We start from the raw sequence: 17,377 nt of genomic DNA on the forward strand, positions 1-17,377 counted from the left end.
GAATTGTAAAGCCTAATGGCATTGGGGAGTATTGACCTCTTCATCCTGTCTGAGGAGCATTGCATGGATAGTAACCTGTCGCTGAAACTGCTTCTCTGTCTCTGGATGGTGCTATGTAGAGGATGTTCAGAGTTATCCATAATTGACCGTAGCCTACTCAGCGCCCTTCGCTCAGCTACCGATGTTAAACTCTCCAGTACTTTGCCCACGACAGAGCCCGCCTTCCTTACCAGCTTATTAAGACGTGAGGCGTCCCTCTTCTTAATGCTTCCTCCCCAACACGCCACCACAAAGAAGAGGGCGCTCTCCACAACTGACCTATAGAACATCTTCAGCATCTCACTACAGACATTGAATGACGCCAACCTTCTTAGGAAGTACAGTCGACTCTGTGCCTTCCTGCACAAGGCAGTCCAGTCTAGCTTCTCGTCTAACTGTACTCCCAGATACTTGTAGGTCTTAACCTGCTCCACACATTCTCCATTAATGATCACTGGCTCCATATGAGGCCTAGATCTCCTAAAGTCCACCTGTCTGGACACGCCCCCTGCTGACTGCTCCTGTGGCTCCTCCCACAGACCCCTGTATAAAGGTGATGGAGGTCTGAGCCCGGCCTCTCAGTCTCCAGGATGTAGTATAGTGGTCACTCACTGCTTGTTCCTTCTTCCAGTCAATAAAAGCCGATACCTCGCTTTTACGTCTCAGAGTGAGTTATTGATGGTGCATCACATGGCTTGTCCTGCTGAGTATTCCCAGCGTTCACAAAAGGCACAGGATGAATTCAGTGAGTCAGGCAGCATCATGGATGGAAATGGGCAATCAATGATGCTGGTGGAGACCCTTCAGCTGGGAGATGCAGAATTGAATGTCGACCAGCATCACTGATTGACCATTTCCCTCCTTTGATGCTCCCTCGCCCACTGAGTTCCTCCAGCGTAATTTGTTATGCTTCAAATTTCAGCATCTGAGGTCTCTTGTGACTCTATTTCTATAATTTTCTGTTTTACAGGAATTGCTGTTAAGAACTAAAATCATAGAGTCCAAGTACTACAACACAGAAACAGGACCTTTGGCCCATTTAGTCCATGCCAGCATTGTCTTCTGCCTACTCACAGCTACCCGCACTCGAGCCATAGCCCTCCATACCATTCTCATCCATGTACCTATCCAAACAGCAGAGTAGCGTAGTGGTTAGCACAATACTTTACAGTGTAGGTGACACGGGTTCAATTCTCACTGCTGCCTGTAAGGAGTTTGTACATTCTCCCTGACACTGCGTGGAATTTGACCAAGTGCTCTGCATTCCACCCACAGTCCAAAGGTGCACCGGATGGTAGGTTAATTGGTTATTACAAATTGTCCCATGATTAAGCTAGCATTAAATTGAGGAATTCTTGGGCATCATGGCTCAAAGGGCCAGAAGGGCCTATTCCACACTGTAGTTCAATAAATAAAAAATCTCTTAAATTTTACATTTGAACCCACTTATATCACTTCCACTGTTTGTTCATTCCACACTCGCACAGCCCTCTGAGTGAAGAGCTTCCCCCTCAGATGCCCCTTAAATATTTCACATTTCATCCTAACCTCCAGTTACAGCTTCAATCAACCTGAGGGAAAAAAGTTTGCAAGCATTCACCATATCTATACTCCTCATAATTTTGTACACCTCAATATGATCTCCTCTTATTCTTTTGACTCAAATGGAATAAAGTTCCAATCTATTCAACCTTTCCCTGAAACTCAAGTCCTCAACTCCTAACAATATCCATGTAAATTTTCTCTACACTCTTTCAAACTAATTGGTATCTTTCCTCTAGGTGGGTGAATAGAGGGAGCTAAAAATCAGAGAGCATATTAAAGATATAAAAATCATTAAGAAACCAAGGGGTTGGCATATTTCTGCAGTAGCAACTATAATATCACCTTATAATTCTTTACTGTCTTCCATTAACACACCAAATTCACCCTGAGGGCTTTGCCCCACCTATCTCACAGATTACTAAAGTAAAACTATTGCAAAAGATTTGTTGTGCAAAAATGTTAATGATTTCATTTTATTTTCTATATCAAGTGCACTGAGGTTACCTACAGGTTTTCCAGGAAGGTAGCGCCACTGTCCGCAAGAAGTCCCCGAAATATTATCTCATTCATTGCATAGAACATTTTTGGAGGCGTAAATGATATCAACTGGAAAGTGAGAGAAACAGAAAGTAAATTGTTTGGTGTATTGAAAACAAAACACAGGCTTAATAAGTCAAATTGTGTAATTGACCTCCTATAACTAATGGTCTTATGGTCTGATGGTCTGTAGAATTGGTAAGAAGTAGCTACAATAGATTAAATATTGCATAGACAAGGCATTCCTGTTAATGATTGTGAATCAGCCTGGATAAGTTTGCTGCTCTGACCCATAAGATTGTTGCTATGAATCAGACATATTTGTTAGAGATAGTTACCAAGCTTGCAGACAAAACTGAAATTTGTGCAAGAAATATGAAAGTGAGAAATAATATATTTCTGCAGGGATATTTAGATTTTATAATCCAACTAAGATTTTTCTTAGTCGCCATTTTCATATGTTCATATTTTATAAGGTGAATTTAACAGCAACTTTTCACATACATCATAAAACATTACATAAATAAAACAAAGAAACATATTTTTCAGACTTTGCTACATAGTTCTTGACTCATTCTGAGGTTGAGGAGATAGTGGGGTGAAGGAGGAAAGGATATGGATGAATTAAGAGGCATACTTGAATTAAAATACAGTAATTACAAGTAAGTAATTTCTTAATCCTCTCAGTAATTTCCCTCTTTAACTTTCCTCTAGCTCAAGGAATGTCTCCATTTCCCCTACATATCAGTAAACACACCGTGTGCCCAGCATCCTCCAGCAGTTGCTTAGTCTCCAACACGGCACGCTTCATGCTTTGGGAAGGGATCCAATATCCGTCACTTTCAAAGAAACCTATCTTCAGTGGCTTGGTATCAGCATAGATCTTCAAAATGATTTTAAAGAGATATGTTAAAGAGGCATCTTTTCATGATTTTGCTTTGACTATTAGTCCAAAATTTGTAATATCATAAAAAGCAAAAAAAATTCAGATCAATAGCTGACTGAAAGTAAAAATAAAAGCTCATAATATGCCTATATTAATCTTCTGTTTGGAGGAATGTACACACAAAATAAATCTTATCAAAATTATATGTTGATTGTTCAGGAAACAGCTGTGGTCTCACTTTACTAAATAATAAACTGATTTATCTCAGGTAGGTAACATTGAAAGCAACAGTTTATCAATGACTATTCTTTATATGTACATGATATTGTCCTGATTCCTTCATATGTGTAAAATCCCAGAGTGATATAAAAAGTAAATAGCTTGGATTATAACATGTCTCTATTGGATTTTGTTTCTTATTCAGATTGTTTAATGTCCTTTCCAATATACAAGTGCAAAAGAGAATGAAATAATTGTTACTCTGGATCTGATACAGCACAAAAAAACTAAGATAAAGGACACAATAATAAAAAACACAATAAATATAAATACATAAGGTAGCTTAAATATATCTGTTGATTGTATGTCCATAAAGTGATGCCAGCACAGGGATGTCTGACATAAGGTGATTCTGACAGGAAATGATAAAGCATCGGTGGTGGGGAGAGTGGAGTAGGTTAGTGGGCGGAGGTGTTGATCAGCCTTATTGATTGGGGAAAATAACTACTTTTGAGTCTGGTGTTCCCGGTGTGGATGCTACGTAGCCTCCTCCCTAATGGGAGTGGGGCAAACAGTCGATGAACAAGGTGGATGCGATTCTTAGTGATGTTCCTGGCCCTTTTCCAGCAACTTTCATATATCATATAGACCAGTGCCAGTGATGCATTGGGCAGTTTTGCTACCTGTTGCAGACCCTTCCTGTCTGCCATAGTGCAGTTTCCATAACATGCAGGGATCAGCTTGTTAGGATGCTCTTAACCACACATCTGTAGAAGGGCATGGATTTGGAATTGGCACATGTTGGTATGAGCAGATGAAAATACCCTGAAGTTAATAAGCTAAAACACACTGACAACTTGCCAGTTAATTTCCTAAAGAACATGCTGGGGTTTACCGATAGATCCACTGGCAATTTATAAGCTGCTGACCAGAGGAGGAGGCAGGTGAAGCTCAAGTCAGCCATTCAGCTTTACATTTAGATGGAATTGCTGCCCTTCAGTTAAAAGTTTGGGCAAGTTTTTCCTTTTTATTTTTCTTTACTTCTCAGCATGTTTGTGTTTGATTGATTAATAATATCTTTACATTTTTTAATCAGCTTAAAATCTTTTAAACTAAACTTATTTAATTTGTTTATTTTTTCCAAGTGGTCCCTGATCATCAAAGATCAAATGTCTCTGACAATCAAAGGTATCCAAAAAGAGTGAGGGCTTGTCCATGGGTCTGTACTGCTCTAAGCAACTATTCATCACTTTCTAAACACTGTTATTGCCTATATCCTTTTCACTCAGGATCTTCTTTCCTCTTCAGCTAAGATCTCTTGAAGGCAATAGCTCCAAGGATAATGTTACTGAAGTTGCACCTGAATGTACCCTAGGATTTCCAGTCAAGATGCTGTGAGACTCTCCACACCACTGTGCTCTGATTTACATATATACATAAAGGCCCCTCTTTCTTTTACCCCATGGCAATAATGCAGCAGATGGGAGCATTTCACAAAAGCAGCAGTAAGATCCCCCACACCCACCACCATAATTTACAAGCTAACTATATTCATTTTCTCTGCTGCAGAATTAAAATACAGAAAATAAGGGGTCGTGGAGTACCTGGTGTGATTGAGAAACTAAGAGCGTTCAAAAATCTCCAACACCAAATCATTCTTTGCAATCAGAGATTACAAGAGTTACAAAAACTGACTGTTTTTCATTTACTTCAAAGAAACCAAAATTGAAATTGAGCAAGAGTCTACAGTACTTCTCATAGTTCTTGAGAATATCAGTAACCAAAGCCATATCCCTGGGCATCAATACATTCAACAAGGCAATGGTGCTTGTCAGCAGATAGCCAAGAGAAATGTGACAGAGCATTCTAATTTTAAAATATTTTCTCCAATTCCATTTCCCTCTTGGCTGCTGATTCAGGATGGATCTAATGATACACAGCTTTATGTTTGGTTAAATAATAACTTAAACTTCAAAACTCCAATATGTTTAACCTATTTCACTATTTAACAATTACAATATGCATAAACTAGCAGCCTTACGACGGGCCCCTGTGGATAAAATTAAAATGGCCTGGGAGCAGGATTTAAATATCTCCTTATCCGAGGAGAGCTGGGACTCAGTTCTCAAATCGGTTAACTCAACCTCCCTTTGTGCTCGCCATTGCCTTTTACAGTTTAAGATAGTTCATAGAGCCCATATGTCTAAATCTAAACTATCTCGATTCTACCCTGGCATTAGTCCGCTTTGTGATAAATGCAAGAGGGGCGTGGCCTCTCTCATCCATATGTACTGGTTCTGTCCTAGCTTGGAGAAATTCTGGAAAGATGTCTTCACTACATTATCGGGTATTCTGAATCAGCATCTAGAACCTAACCCCTTAATTGCTCTGTTCGGTTTTTGGGGTGAGACAGATTTATGTCTGGGTCCGACCAAATGCCGAATACTATCCTTTGCCTCTCTCCTGGCGAGACGCTTGATCCTCCTTAGATGGAGAGATGTTGCCCCGCCCACTCATGCGCAATGGCTTAACGACATTATGGCCTGCTTGGACCTCGAAAAAATTCATTATTCAGTTCTTAATTCAGATCTAAAGTTCCATAAAGTCTGGGGACCTTTTATCAAGTACTTTCATAACCTTCCTCTTGACTAGGGTTTTTTTTTCTTTTTTTCTCTTCTTTTCGGTCCCTTGCTTTCAGCTCCTTTTTTTTCTGGTAGTAGGCATTATTATCCTCTGTTACTAAGTGTATTTACAATCTGGGAGTTTGACTGTCCGGACTTATACTCTTTATACTGTGTGGTGGTTGGTCTGGAGTTGTTGTTGTTTTTTTCTTGTGTTGTGGGGCTTGGGGAGGACACTAAGCTCACTTGTCTTCAATTTAGGTGCCTTTTTGTTAAACTCTCTTCCTTTGTAGCATATTGTTATTGTATGCTTAATCTTGCACTGTATTAATGCTCCTCATTGGGATTTGGGGTTTTTAATTTTGTAAAATGTTTTGAAAAACCAATAAAAAAAATTTTAAAAAAACAATTACAATATGCTCTGCCTCTACCCTTATCATATCTCCCCACCCAATTAAACTTAGCCATAATTTTGTTAGCTTCACAATCAAATGACCTTCTTGGTGTAATGTTTATTCCAAACTGTAAATTTGAACTCAACTAAAATTCTTCAATCCCTTATTACTCCTATTTTCTAATTAATTCTGTCTTAATTAATATTCCATGCTCCCTAGAACACCACCTTGTGCCATGTGTCCCATGCTTTGCTCTTTGATCTTTTCTAAAGCTTCTTATCTATTTTACCCATATTTCACAACATAGCTATTGGCCATCTTGTATAGCAACCCACTTTCAAACGTCTTTAATAAAACTTTTAGTTTTATCCTTGCTTTCATACATCCCACCACTAAGTTCTTTGCATATTCTATTTTTTCATTTGAAGCTTTTTAAAGTACTTAATACTTGGAAAGGACTATATAAACGCCAGCAGTTATAGCTTTGTACATTACCATGTCATCAAAGGGAATGGGTGGCACAGTGGGGTCCAACTCAAACATTTCTTCACACAACAGAGCCTTCATGCAATATGCCAAGCTATCCACATCTCTGGCTAGTGGGCCAACAGACGGTTCAACTAGAAAATATAAAACACTCAAAGATAGCGTTGAACAAGATACCTTTCACCTTGTGTTTTCAAGTGTGAATTTAAGAACATAAAACATTATAACACAGTACAAGCCCTTCATTCCACAATGCTGTGCTAACCTTTTAATTTGCTCTAAGATTAATCTAATCCTTCCCTCCTACATAGCCATCCACTTTGCTACCATCCATGTGCCTATTTCAGAGTTTCGTAAATGCTCCTAATGTATCCGCCTCAACCATCACGCTGGCAGGGCATTCAACACACCCACCACTCTCAGTATTAAGAACTTATCTCTGATATTCCCTCTATACTTTCCTCCAATCACCTTAAAATGATGTTCCATTGTACTAATATTTCTGCCCTGGGAAACGGTCTCTGGTTATCCACTCGATCTATGTCTCTCATCATCTTCAGGCCCTCCATTGGTTGGGGACAACTCTGGATGCTGTGTCCCCCCATCTACATGATGTACAAGCCAGTATGTAAGCCAGGACAGTACGCTATAGAGAGCAAGCCATTTCCCACGTAGCAGGCTCCTTCTCCCCACGCAGCTGATGAACCCAAAGGAACGGCAGAGACCGATACAGTTTGATACCAGCAGCGTGGCAGGAGTTGTCAGTCAGCATTGAACTTAACATAGAACTGCATTATGCTCTGGATTTTTTCTACTGGTTTACTCCCAAGGCCTTTCCCATGTGCAGGTATAGCTGCAAGACAGCAGAGGTCTTCCTCCTCCCAGGTGAGCGACCAACCAAGACTGACGAGCCCCACCTGCCTGAAGCAACTGCAACCTGCCTTTGCCACTTCTCCTGTCAGTAGAAACAGTTTCTACTGACCTAAAAATAAAATATAGTATCAAATTAAAAGCTCATGAGTACAGTTGCAAAGAGTAGTGGGAGACTGATGGATTGGGACAACTTCAAAAAGCAACAAAGAACAACTAAACAAGAAATAAGGAAAGGGAAGATAGAGTATGGAAGTAAATTAGCACAAAATATAAAAACAGATAGCAAGATTTTTTATAAACATATAAAGCGGAAGAGGGTGGCTAAAGTCAATGTAGGTCCCTGGGAAGACGAGAGGGGAAATTGATATTGGGTGACAAGGAAATGGCTGAGGCATTGAATGACTATTTTGTGTCGGTCTTCACGGTGGAAGACATGTCTAATATGCCAAAGGATGATGTTATGGACAAAATGGGAGGTGAGGACCTCAATAAAATCACTATCACTAAAGAGATAGTGATGAGCAAACTAGAGGGCCCGAGATAGATAAGTCCCATGGTTCTGATGGGATGCATCCCAAGGGTGCTGAAGGAATTGGCGGAAGTTATAGTAGACGCTTTGGTAATCATTTACCAAAATTCTCTAGACTCTGAGCAGTTCCCAGTGGATTGGAAGACAGCAAGTGACAGCAAGCTTAACATCTGTAGTCGAGAAAATGCTTGAAGCTGTCATTAAGGAAGAAATAGCGAAACATTTAGAAAGGAGTGGTTCCATTAGACAGACGCAGCATGGATTCAGAAAGGGCAGGTCCTGTTTGACAAGCTTACTGAAGTTCTTTGAAGACATAATGAGTGCAGTGGATAGAGGGGAACAGGTGGATGTTGTACACTTGGATTTCCAGAAGGCATTCGATAAGGTGCCACACAAGAGACTTATAAATAAGATATGGATGCATGGAGTTGGAGGAAGTGTATTGGCATGGATAGTGGATTGGTTAACCGATAGAAGGCAGAGAGTTGGTATAAAAGTTTGTTTCTCCGGTTGGCAGTCAGTGGTGAGTGGGGTGCCGCAGGGGTCAGTGCTGGGCCTGCAGCTGTTTACCATTTACATTGATGATTTTGCAAGAGGGGACTGAGTATAGTGTAGCAAAATTTGCTGATGACACTAAACTGAGTGGGAAACCAAATTGTACAGAGGATGTGGAGAGTCTGCAGAGGGATATAGATAGGTTAAGTGAGTGGGCCAAGGTCTGGCAGATGGAATACAACGTTGGTAAATGCAAGAGTATCCACTTTGGAAGGAATAATAGAAGAGCAGATTATTATTTAAATGGTGAAAGATTGCAGCATGCTATTGTGCAGAGGGACTTGGGAGTACTTGTTCATGAATCGCAAAAAGTTGGCTTGCAGGTGCAACAGGTTATTAAGAAGGCAAAAGGAATGTTGGCCTTCATTGCTAGAGGGATTGAATTCAAGAGCAGGGAGATCATGCTGCAACTATACAGGGTACTGGTGAGGCTGCACCTGGAGTACTGTGTTCACTTCTGGTCTCCGTACTTGAGGAAGGATTATACTGGCTTTGGAGGCAGTGCAGAGGAGGTTCACCAGGTTCATTCCAGAGATGAAGGGGTTAACTTATGAGGAGAGATTGAGTCGCCTGGGACTACACTCTCTGGAATTCAGAAGAATGAGACGGGATCTTATAGAAACATACAACATTTTGAAAGGGATAGATAAGATAGAAGTAGGAAAGTTGTTTCCATTGGTAGGTGAGACTAGAACTAGGGTATATTGCCTCAAGATTCAGGGGAGAAGATTTAGGATGGAGATGAGGAGAAACTGTTTTTCCCAGAGAGTGGTGAATCTGTGGAATTTTCTGCCCAGGGAAGCAGTTGAGGTTTCTTCACTAAATATACTTAAGATGGAGTTAGATAGATTTTTACATAGTAGAGGAATTAAGGGTTATGGGGAAAAAGCAGGTAGATGGAGCTGAGTTTATGGACAGATCAGCCATGATTTTATGGCAGGGCTGGCACGATGGGCCGGATGGCCTATTCCTGCTCCTATTTCTTATGTTCTTACGTTCTTTTGTTTCACCGGGCTTAGTAGCTAAGCCACACATGAATGCCAGGAGTTGGACTTGTTGGCAGAGGCTATTTGAGAAACAACACCATTGGGAGCATTTAATAAACAGTGGGAGCTTATCCTCACTACCACAACTAGCTATAACAACCTTAAGGAATTAACCTTATTGGGGATCATCTTATACTCTTCTCTCAAGTAACTTCTCATCCTCCTTTGCTCCAAAGAATAAAGCTGAATCCTTAAGTAAATCATCATATAATTTTGGCCTATCAGTACACTAGTGAGAGGCCATAGGAACAAGAATGACAAGGGCGGATAATGTTATTACAGGTAACAACAAAATAACAAGTTATTACTAAACTTGCAGAATGGGCATATAACAATCAAACTATTTTCAGTATTATTAAATATTAGGTAATAATTTTACTACATAGAAAAGGGAGCAATACAACCCTTGTAATATATCTGTCAAAATGGGGAAAGAGGACGAGAAAGATTTGGTATACATATACACCATTTAAAAAGGGTGCAATTCAGTGTTGAAAGGCAATGGGAAATAACCTCAAAATGTCATGGAATTAATTTTTAGAAAGGTAATCTGAACTTTTATATCGATTAAACCACAATTATAGATATTATGAAGAGGTTGATTTTAGAGGACACAAAATAAATATACCAAAATTATACTAGAACTAAGGGGTTATATCTTTTGGAAATGTTGAATGTGATCTTTCTGATACAAAAAATTATGAACTTGGCTTCCTGACACATGAACATGTTAATTAATGCCGATATTGTATTTATAGTGAATTACTAATGTCAACTAATTGGCCAGGCCATGGATATCCTTACCAATTTAAAATTTCTTTGCCTCTCCAACTGGAATTTTTTTTGTGTGTTTTCCAGTTGTCCCAGACATTCAGAATCAGGAAGGGAATAATGATTGAAGAATTCAGCTGACCACAGAAATTAATTTCCGTCTTACATTCACATTGTGATGATATGGAAGCCATAAACCTAACCAGTTGGTCTGTAGCAGAGCCAAACACTGTTGTTATCAGCAGTGTCAAACAAAGCTATGTCATTGCCCTGAACTTGTTCAACTTTTCCACTGCAATGCTGCAGCTCACCTCCAATAAACCACCTGTGAAAGAGGAACAGACGGGAAACTCTTGAACTGTCTAAGACCAAGGTTACCCAAACTTCAGCAGTTAATTGTAGATCATGTTTGTATTTACACACCCTAACCCATACAGTGATCAATAGTTCTTTGATGATGTATTTAAGATATTTGATGAAAATAATGGAGCTGAAGTTCAAAGTTCAATCTATTATCAAACTACATACTGTATAATCATCATTTATTATCCTGAGATTCATTTTTTGCAGGCATTTACAAAAATGAATCTCAGGGTAATATATGGTGACATATACTACCCTAAGTATATACAACTTAATTAGCCTTTTACGAATTGAAATAAAGTGTCAGTGATAAAATAGTTATGAAATTAGCCAAGAGACAATATCAGAGTTATACTGAATGGTTGTTTTTCAAACACTAGATAAGCTACCCTGAAGCTACCAGGCCTCAATATTAGGATCTCGTTTTCATTTTTGTATCTTAATGTCTAAGATTTGGATATGTTGTGCATAATTTCCAAGTCTCTGAATGAAACCTCGAATATAGTAGGCTTTAAGTGGGGTGGTAACAAACCTCAGGAGTTCATAGAGAGAGAGAGAGAAAGGCTTAGTGGACTACAACTGACCGATATGTAATGCAGAGGATTATGAAGTGGTGCATTTTAGCAGAAAAGCTAAGCGTTAATATAAGATAAATTTTAATTAGATTAGGTATTCAGTGATATTTAGATTTGGATGTGCACAAATATTTGAAGGTTGTTAAAGGAAAAGAAGTGAGATTTGGAATCTTCAGCAGCAATGCATACAAGCTGGGTAGGGTTCAGATGCTTCACTGCATCACACGTTAGGAAGAGTATTCAGAGTCTCAGAGAAGGTACACAGAAGATTTTCTGGAAAGGTATCTGGACCAATGAAAAATGTTTTTCCTCCAAGAAGTGAAAGGGAAAGGGGAGATGCGATATCCTATATCCTTTACATAAATGATTATTTTGTAGTTTCACAAAACATACATTTTTTAAAATATTCATTTAGAACATAGAACAGTACAGCTCAGGTACAAGCTGAAATTACACTAATGCCATCTGCCTGCACACGATCCACATCCCTCAATTCTCTGTATGTTCATATACCTATCTAAGTGCTTCTTAAATACCTGCTTCCACCACCAGGCCTGGCAGTGTGTTTCAGGTACCTACCGGTCTCTGTGCAAAAGACATATCCCTCACATCTCCTCTAAACCTTCCTCCTCTCATCTTAAAACTATACCCTGTAGTATTTGGCATTTTTATCCCAGGAAGATGACTCTCTACCCTATCTGTGCCTCTCATTTTTTAAATATATTTTCATCGGGTTTTCTCTCAGACTTCAACGTTAGGATTACGTTGATTGGTGGTTGAAGCAGTTTGGTTCGATGAAGACAGACAGTGTGGCAGCGGGGGGGGGGGTGGGGGGGAGGGAAATGATCATCTTATCCCCATGCTTAAGAATAATTCTGGTTTAGTCTGGCACATTGGCATAATTATAATTCATGTAGAGAAAAAACTCACCTGTTCTCTGTCCAGATGTATTTGCTGTCAAACCCCTTCTGCTGCATGAAGTAAAAAACATATCATTTCCTCAAATGAAGGAAGAAATTTCTCAAATATTCCCATTTTAATCAATAGATGTGCCTGCATAAAATTATTTACTCTGTAATCTGCAAAATTATCATCTAAAGCTAACCTCTTAAAATACTGTCATGTCTACCTGTCAGTTAGAGCCACACAGCACAGAAGACCAGCTTGTCCGTGCTAACTCAATTGCCTGCATTTGGCTATATCCCTCTAGCCCTTTCCTATCCCTGTACATCTCCAAGCATCTTTAAAATGTCATTACTAGACCCACCTCTAACACTTCATCTGGCAACTTGTTCCATACATGCATACCCTGTGTAGAAAGTGGGTGGTGGGATGGAGATCTGTCTCTACCAAAGAAGGTGCAAGGTGTTCTTTCCCTCCACTAGCCAGCAGGACACCCTTGGGCAAGGTGTAGCACCTGCTTAGCCCCCCCCCTCCCCCAATCAGGGCCACGTGAAGCCATGGCAGCAGGTAGTGGATGGTCGTATGAAGAGCTGGTGCATATCACAAGTCCAGCCAATCGGCATATCACAAGTCCTGGTTGCTAAGCAACCACAAACGACAGCCAATCTCTGAAGAGTATTGATAATGTCTGGGGTCACCAGTCTTGTAAAGACACTGCTTAGAAGGAAGCAATGGCAAACCACTAATGTAGAAAATTTTGCCAAGAACAATCATGGTGATGCAGACCATGATCGCCCAACTCATACGACCCAGCACAGAATGATGATGATGTGTAGAAAAAGGTTCTCCCCTTGGGTCCCTTTTAAATCTGCCTCTCTCACTTTAAACCCATGCCCTCTAGTTTCAAACTCCCTAACTCTGGGGAAATAAGCTGCGGCTATTCACCTTATCTCTTCCCCTCATGATTTTATAAACCTCTCTAAGGTCATCCTATGTGCCAGGGTAAAAAATCCTCACCTTTCCAGCCTCTCCCTATGTCATATCTTCCAGTCCCAGTAACATCCTCATAACCTCTCCAGTTTAATGGCGCCCTCCACATACCACAGGGCTCAGAACTGTATATAACACTCTAAATTTGACCATACCAATGTCTTGTACAGTTGTAACAAAACAGCTCAAGTCCTGTACTCACTATCCTGATTGATAAAGGCAAAAATAACACATACAAAATGCTGGAGGAACTCAGTGGGTCAGGCAGCATCCATGGAGAAGAATAAAGAGTTAATATTTCGGGCCAAGATGCCCGACTCTTTATCCCACTCCGTAGATATTGCCAGATACACTGAGTTCCTCCAGCACTTTTTTGTGTGTTACTCTGGATTCCCAGCATCTCTTGTGTTTATGATAAAAGCAAACATGCTAAGCACCCTCTTCACCACCCTGTCTACCTGTGTCTCCACGTTCAAGAAACTGTACAATGACAGCATTTAAAAAGTCTTTCATTAGGTACATAGATAGGGAAGGGATAGAGGGATCTGGGCCAAATGCAAGAGTAGATTGAGACCTGGGTCAGCATGGATAAGCTTGTTTCAGTGCATTATGACAATGATTCTATTCTATCCTTTCTTTAATTTTACTCTGTCACTAACCTCTCTTTATTTATCCACAACATTGTAAAACTTGAAACTATCATTTTATGATATATAATTTTCTAACTGCATAAATCTTGAACATACTCAAATATTTTAATATTATTCCAATTTTAATATTATTGAACTTCTTAAATTATATCCATACAAAATCAAAATAAAATCAACAAATTTGTAGATTGCAGCCAAACATGTAATTTCAGTCCTTGGAAAAAGTTAGCACTGCATCTTAGAAAAGGATGTTTATCGGACAATCAGCTGGGAGGATCTACTGTGAAAATGTAATGCATCAACAACTTAAGAATATATTGGCGTTCGACTGAATGCACAGCAGAGTAACCAACAATGAAAGTGTGCCTTAAAGTTTAAATCATAAGGACAAGTTGCATAGAAGATTGAAGTGTAAGCTGATTAAGGTGTTTAAATTGTTAAAATGGCCAAAGGGAATGAAAAAAAGGAACATAATTAAACCAGGCATTAAATCAGGAAATGTATGAAGAAATACTTTTCCACACAAAGGGTGATGGAATTCTGTATTTCTCTCTTCATAAAGGTATGAATGCTCAACTAATTTGGGCTTTTATTAAGAAAAAAAATAAAGTTGCTGGCAGGCATCAAACAAATTGGTCAATAAAGACTGGAGGTCCGGATCAGTCACAATCTAACTGAATACCAGAGAGTGGTATTATGATCATTAAGAGAGCAACTGGAATGGCCAGTGACTCAATTAGCCTCCAGAGATTTGGACTTTTGAGCTAGGGGTTTGAATCCTACCATAGCAACTGGGACATTTGAATTCAACTAATTATAGTTATGAAATTAAATAAACAGTATTGATAAAGAGACCATGGAAAATAACATTAATGAGAATCAAGGTGCAAAATAGCCCATTCCTTCTCCTCTACATAAATAAAAATAAATACCTGCAATAAAAAATATCTCACCTTAACCGGTTTGCCGTTGGTTTGAAGCCGCAGATTCCACAGAACGCAGCTGGAAAGCGTATGCTGCCACCGACATCGGTTCCAATACCAAGGATGGAGCCTCCTGCTGCGATCAGGACAGCCTCCCCACCCGATGACCCACCAGGTGTCTTCTTGATGTTTAACGGGTTGACGGTTTGGCCATAAATAGGATTGCTGCATTCATAGCTGTAACAGGAAATAAAGCATTCTCTCATGGGTGAGCTGCAAATTTAATAGCTGGCAGGAAACCTGAGATTTCTTTCTCACCCCATTGACATTTCAGAAGGACTGCTATAAAATTATTGACTGGTAGGGGCGTTCATAAACACCCAATTCAGTGTGAGTGAATTGGCAATATTGGCACCACATTCTGCCACACGTTATTCTGTAAATTTATACACTCACCCATGATTTTTCAACCCATGTGGCAATGTCACCATTTCATGAGCTGTTCCTTTTCATTGAGATTGGAAATGTCAATGGTACAAGAACAGAACTGCAGGCAATATAACCAATCTATTCCTCTTGAGACATAAAGGTCTTGAGACAGGCTAATAATAAATATCCATCCAATAATGTCACAGAGAACTGAGTACTTCTGATTTTATTGTATGTTTTTATGTGGTACTAGGTCTTTGGTGGGAGATGAGAGCTGCTGGTTTTCTTCTCTTTGTCTATTCCTTAGAGGTGGTAGCTGCTGGTTTTATTTACTTCCTCCACAGTAATAGCAATGTAAGAATGAATACATTGCTATTGCTGGGGAGGAACTGGAGAGAGATATCAGGGAAGTCAATGTTCACAAGGACATATGAGGTGTGACATCAATATCAATCACGGTAAAATACTGTAGATCGTTAACTCCACACTGAATGTGGTTTTTGTTCTGCAAGAACAATTTTCTGCTCTCTATGGCTGTTCCATGAAATCAATTTTTTCAGCACCTAACAATTTTTATGTGACAATTCTCTTCAAGGAATCTCTGACAGTAAACCTCCAAAACAGCGCATTCTAAACCAGTGAATTACAACTAAATGCATAAGATTCCCATGACTTCATCAACCCTTCTAAGTTTCCATTCTAATTTGGACAACATTGGTGCTGAGACAAAATCCTGGAAGTACCTACCTACAGTGTTGTTGGAGAATATTCGTTCACAATGTAGAATGTAACTCAGGAAGGTCTACCTCCACCTTTCTCAAGAATTCCAGGAGTAGGCAATAAGTGCCTAATTGACTCTACCATCTCTATCACAGACATACCCCTCCCCACTATCAAGGACATTATCAAAAGCTGGAGCCTCAGGAAGATGGAGTCCATCATTAAAGACCCTCGCCTTCCAGGACAGGCTCTCTTCTCCTTACTATCATAGGGGCAGGGGTACAGGAACCTGAAGACTCACACTCAACATTTTAAGACACTGTTTGTCCTCCCTAAAGAAGTGTGATGGCTGTTAATGCAAATGACACATTTCACTCTGTTTCAATGTACAGGACAAATAAACTTGAATCTTTCCTCTTTTGCACTATTTATTTATTTTACTTTTTATTGTAACTTTTTACTTCTTGAAAGTAATTACTTTTATGACTTGCACTGTACTGCTGCCACAAAAAAAACCAGATTTCACAATATATGTCAGAGATAATAAATGCTTTTCTGAAATGGGGTCCTTTCCTGCAATATCTATATTCCACAGATATACATAAACATATTGCTAATTTTAAAAAATGCTAACTACAAACGTAATTTCTATGAAAAGTGAAATACTGATGAAAGTGCTGTACTTCACATTTACAAGGTTTGGATTATTTAGTGGCAGATTCACAAGGTAAACAGATGATGGGCACTGAATTAATGTACTTTAATCAGTGCTGTTCAAAATGTGTTCACAACAGAGTCTGGTACAATGGTCACCTCTATCTATGTCCTTGGTAGGTCGTATTAATGTTGTTAAAATGTATGCTCTTCCCAAATTTTTATACTTATTTCAATCTATCCCAATTTTTATTCCTAAATCTTTTTTTGATTCCTTAGACTCTATTATTTTGTCATATCTGTGGCAGAATAAGCGCTCTAGAATTAATAAAATCCACCTCCAAAAATCTAAAAAAAGAGGGTGGCATGGCTTTACCTAACTTTCGCTTATATTACTGGGCAGCTAATATACGTTGTGCTGCCTTCTGGTCTTTCTTCCACGGTCAACCCAAGTGCCCTAACTGGGTGGCAATGGAGTTGAGCTCCACTAAAGAATTATCTATATCTGCACTTCTTGGCTCTGCACTCCCTAGCAGTCTGCCCAGATCAATAGCTAATCCTCTGGTCAGCCACACTTTGCGTATACGGGCTCAGTTCAGGAAATGCTATGGTTTCCAGGGGTTTTCCGTTTCTAGCCCTGTCGCACATAATCACCTTTTTTTACCTAC

At 39.5% G+C, this 17,377-nt stretch overlaps 1 protein-coding gene across 1 annotated transcript in view; it reads right to left on the reverse strand.

Moving 5' to 3' along the window:
* Positions 1–17,377, reverse strand: part of LOC140736561 (fatty-acid amide hydrolase 1-like) — a 60,295-nt gene that overhangs the window by 21,146 nt on the left and 21,772 nt on the right. The window contains exons 5-9 of the mRNA XM_073062390.1: positions 14,937–15,143; positions 12,371–12,411; positions 6,738–6,862; positions 2,879–3,004; positions 2,093–2,190 (exon numbers count right to left, since the gene is read on the reverse strand). Coding sequence (XP_072918491.1) covers positions 2,093–2,190; positions 2,879–3,004; positions 6,738–6,862; positions 12,371–12,411; positions 14,937–15,143 — 597 coding nt within the window. The remainder of the gene's footprint in view (positions 1–2,092; positions 2,191–2,878; positions 3,005–6,737; positions 6,863–12,370; positions 12,412–14,936; positions 15,144–17,377) is intronic.

This window comes from Hemitrygon akajei, chromosome 12 (assembly GCF_048418815.1).
Source record: "Hemitrygon akajei chromosome 12, sHemAka1.3, whole genome shotgun sequence".
In the NCBI taxonomy this organism is placed as follows: Eukaryota; Metazoa; Chordata; class Chondrichthyes; order Myliobatiformes; family Dasyatidae; genus Hemitrygon; species Hemitrygon akajei.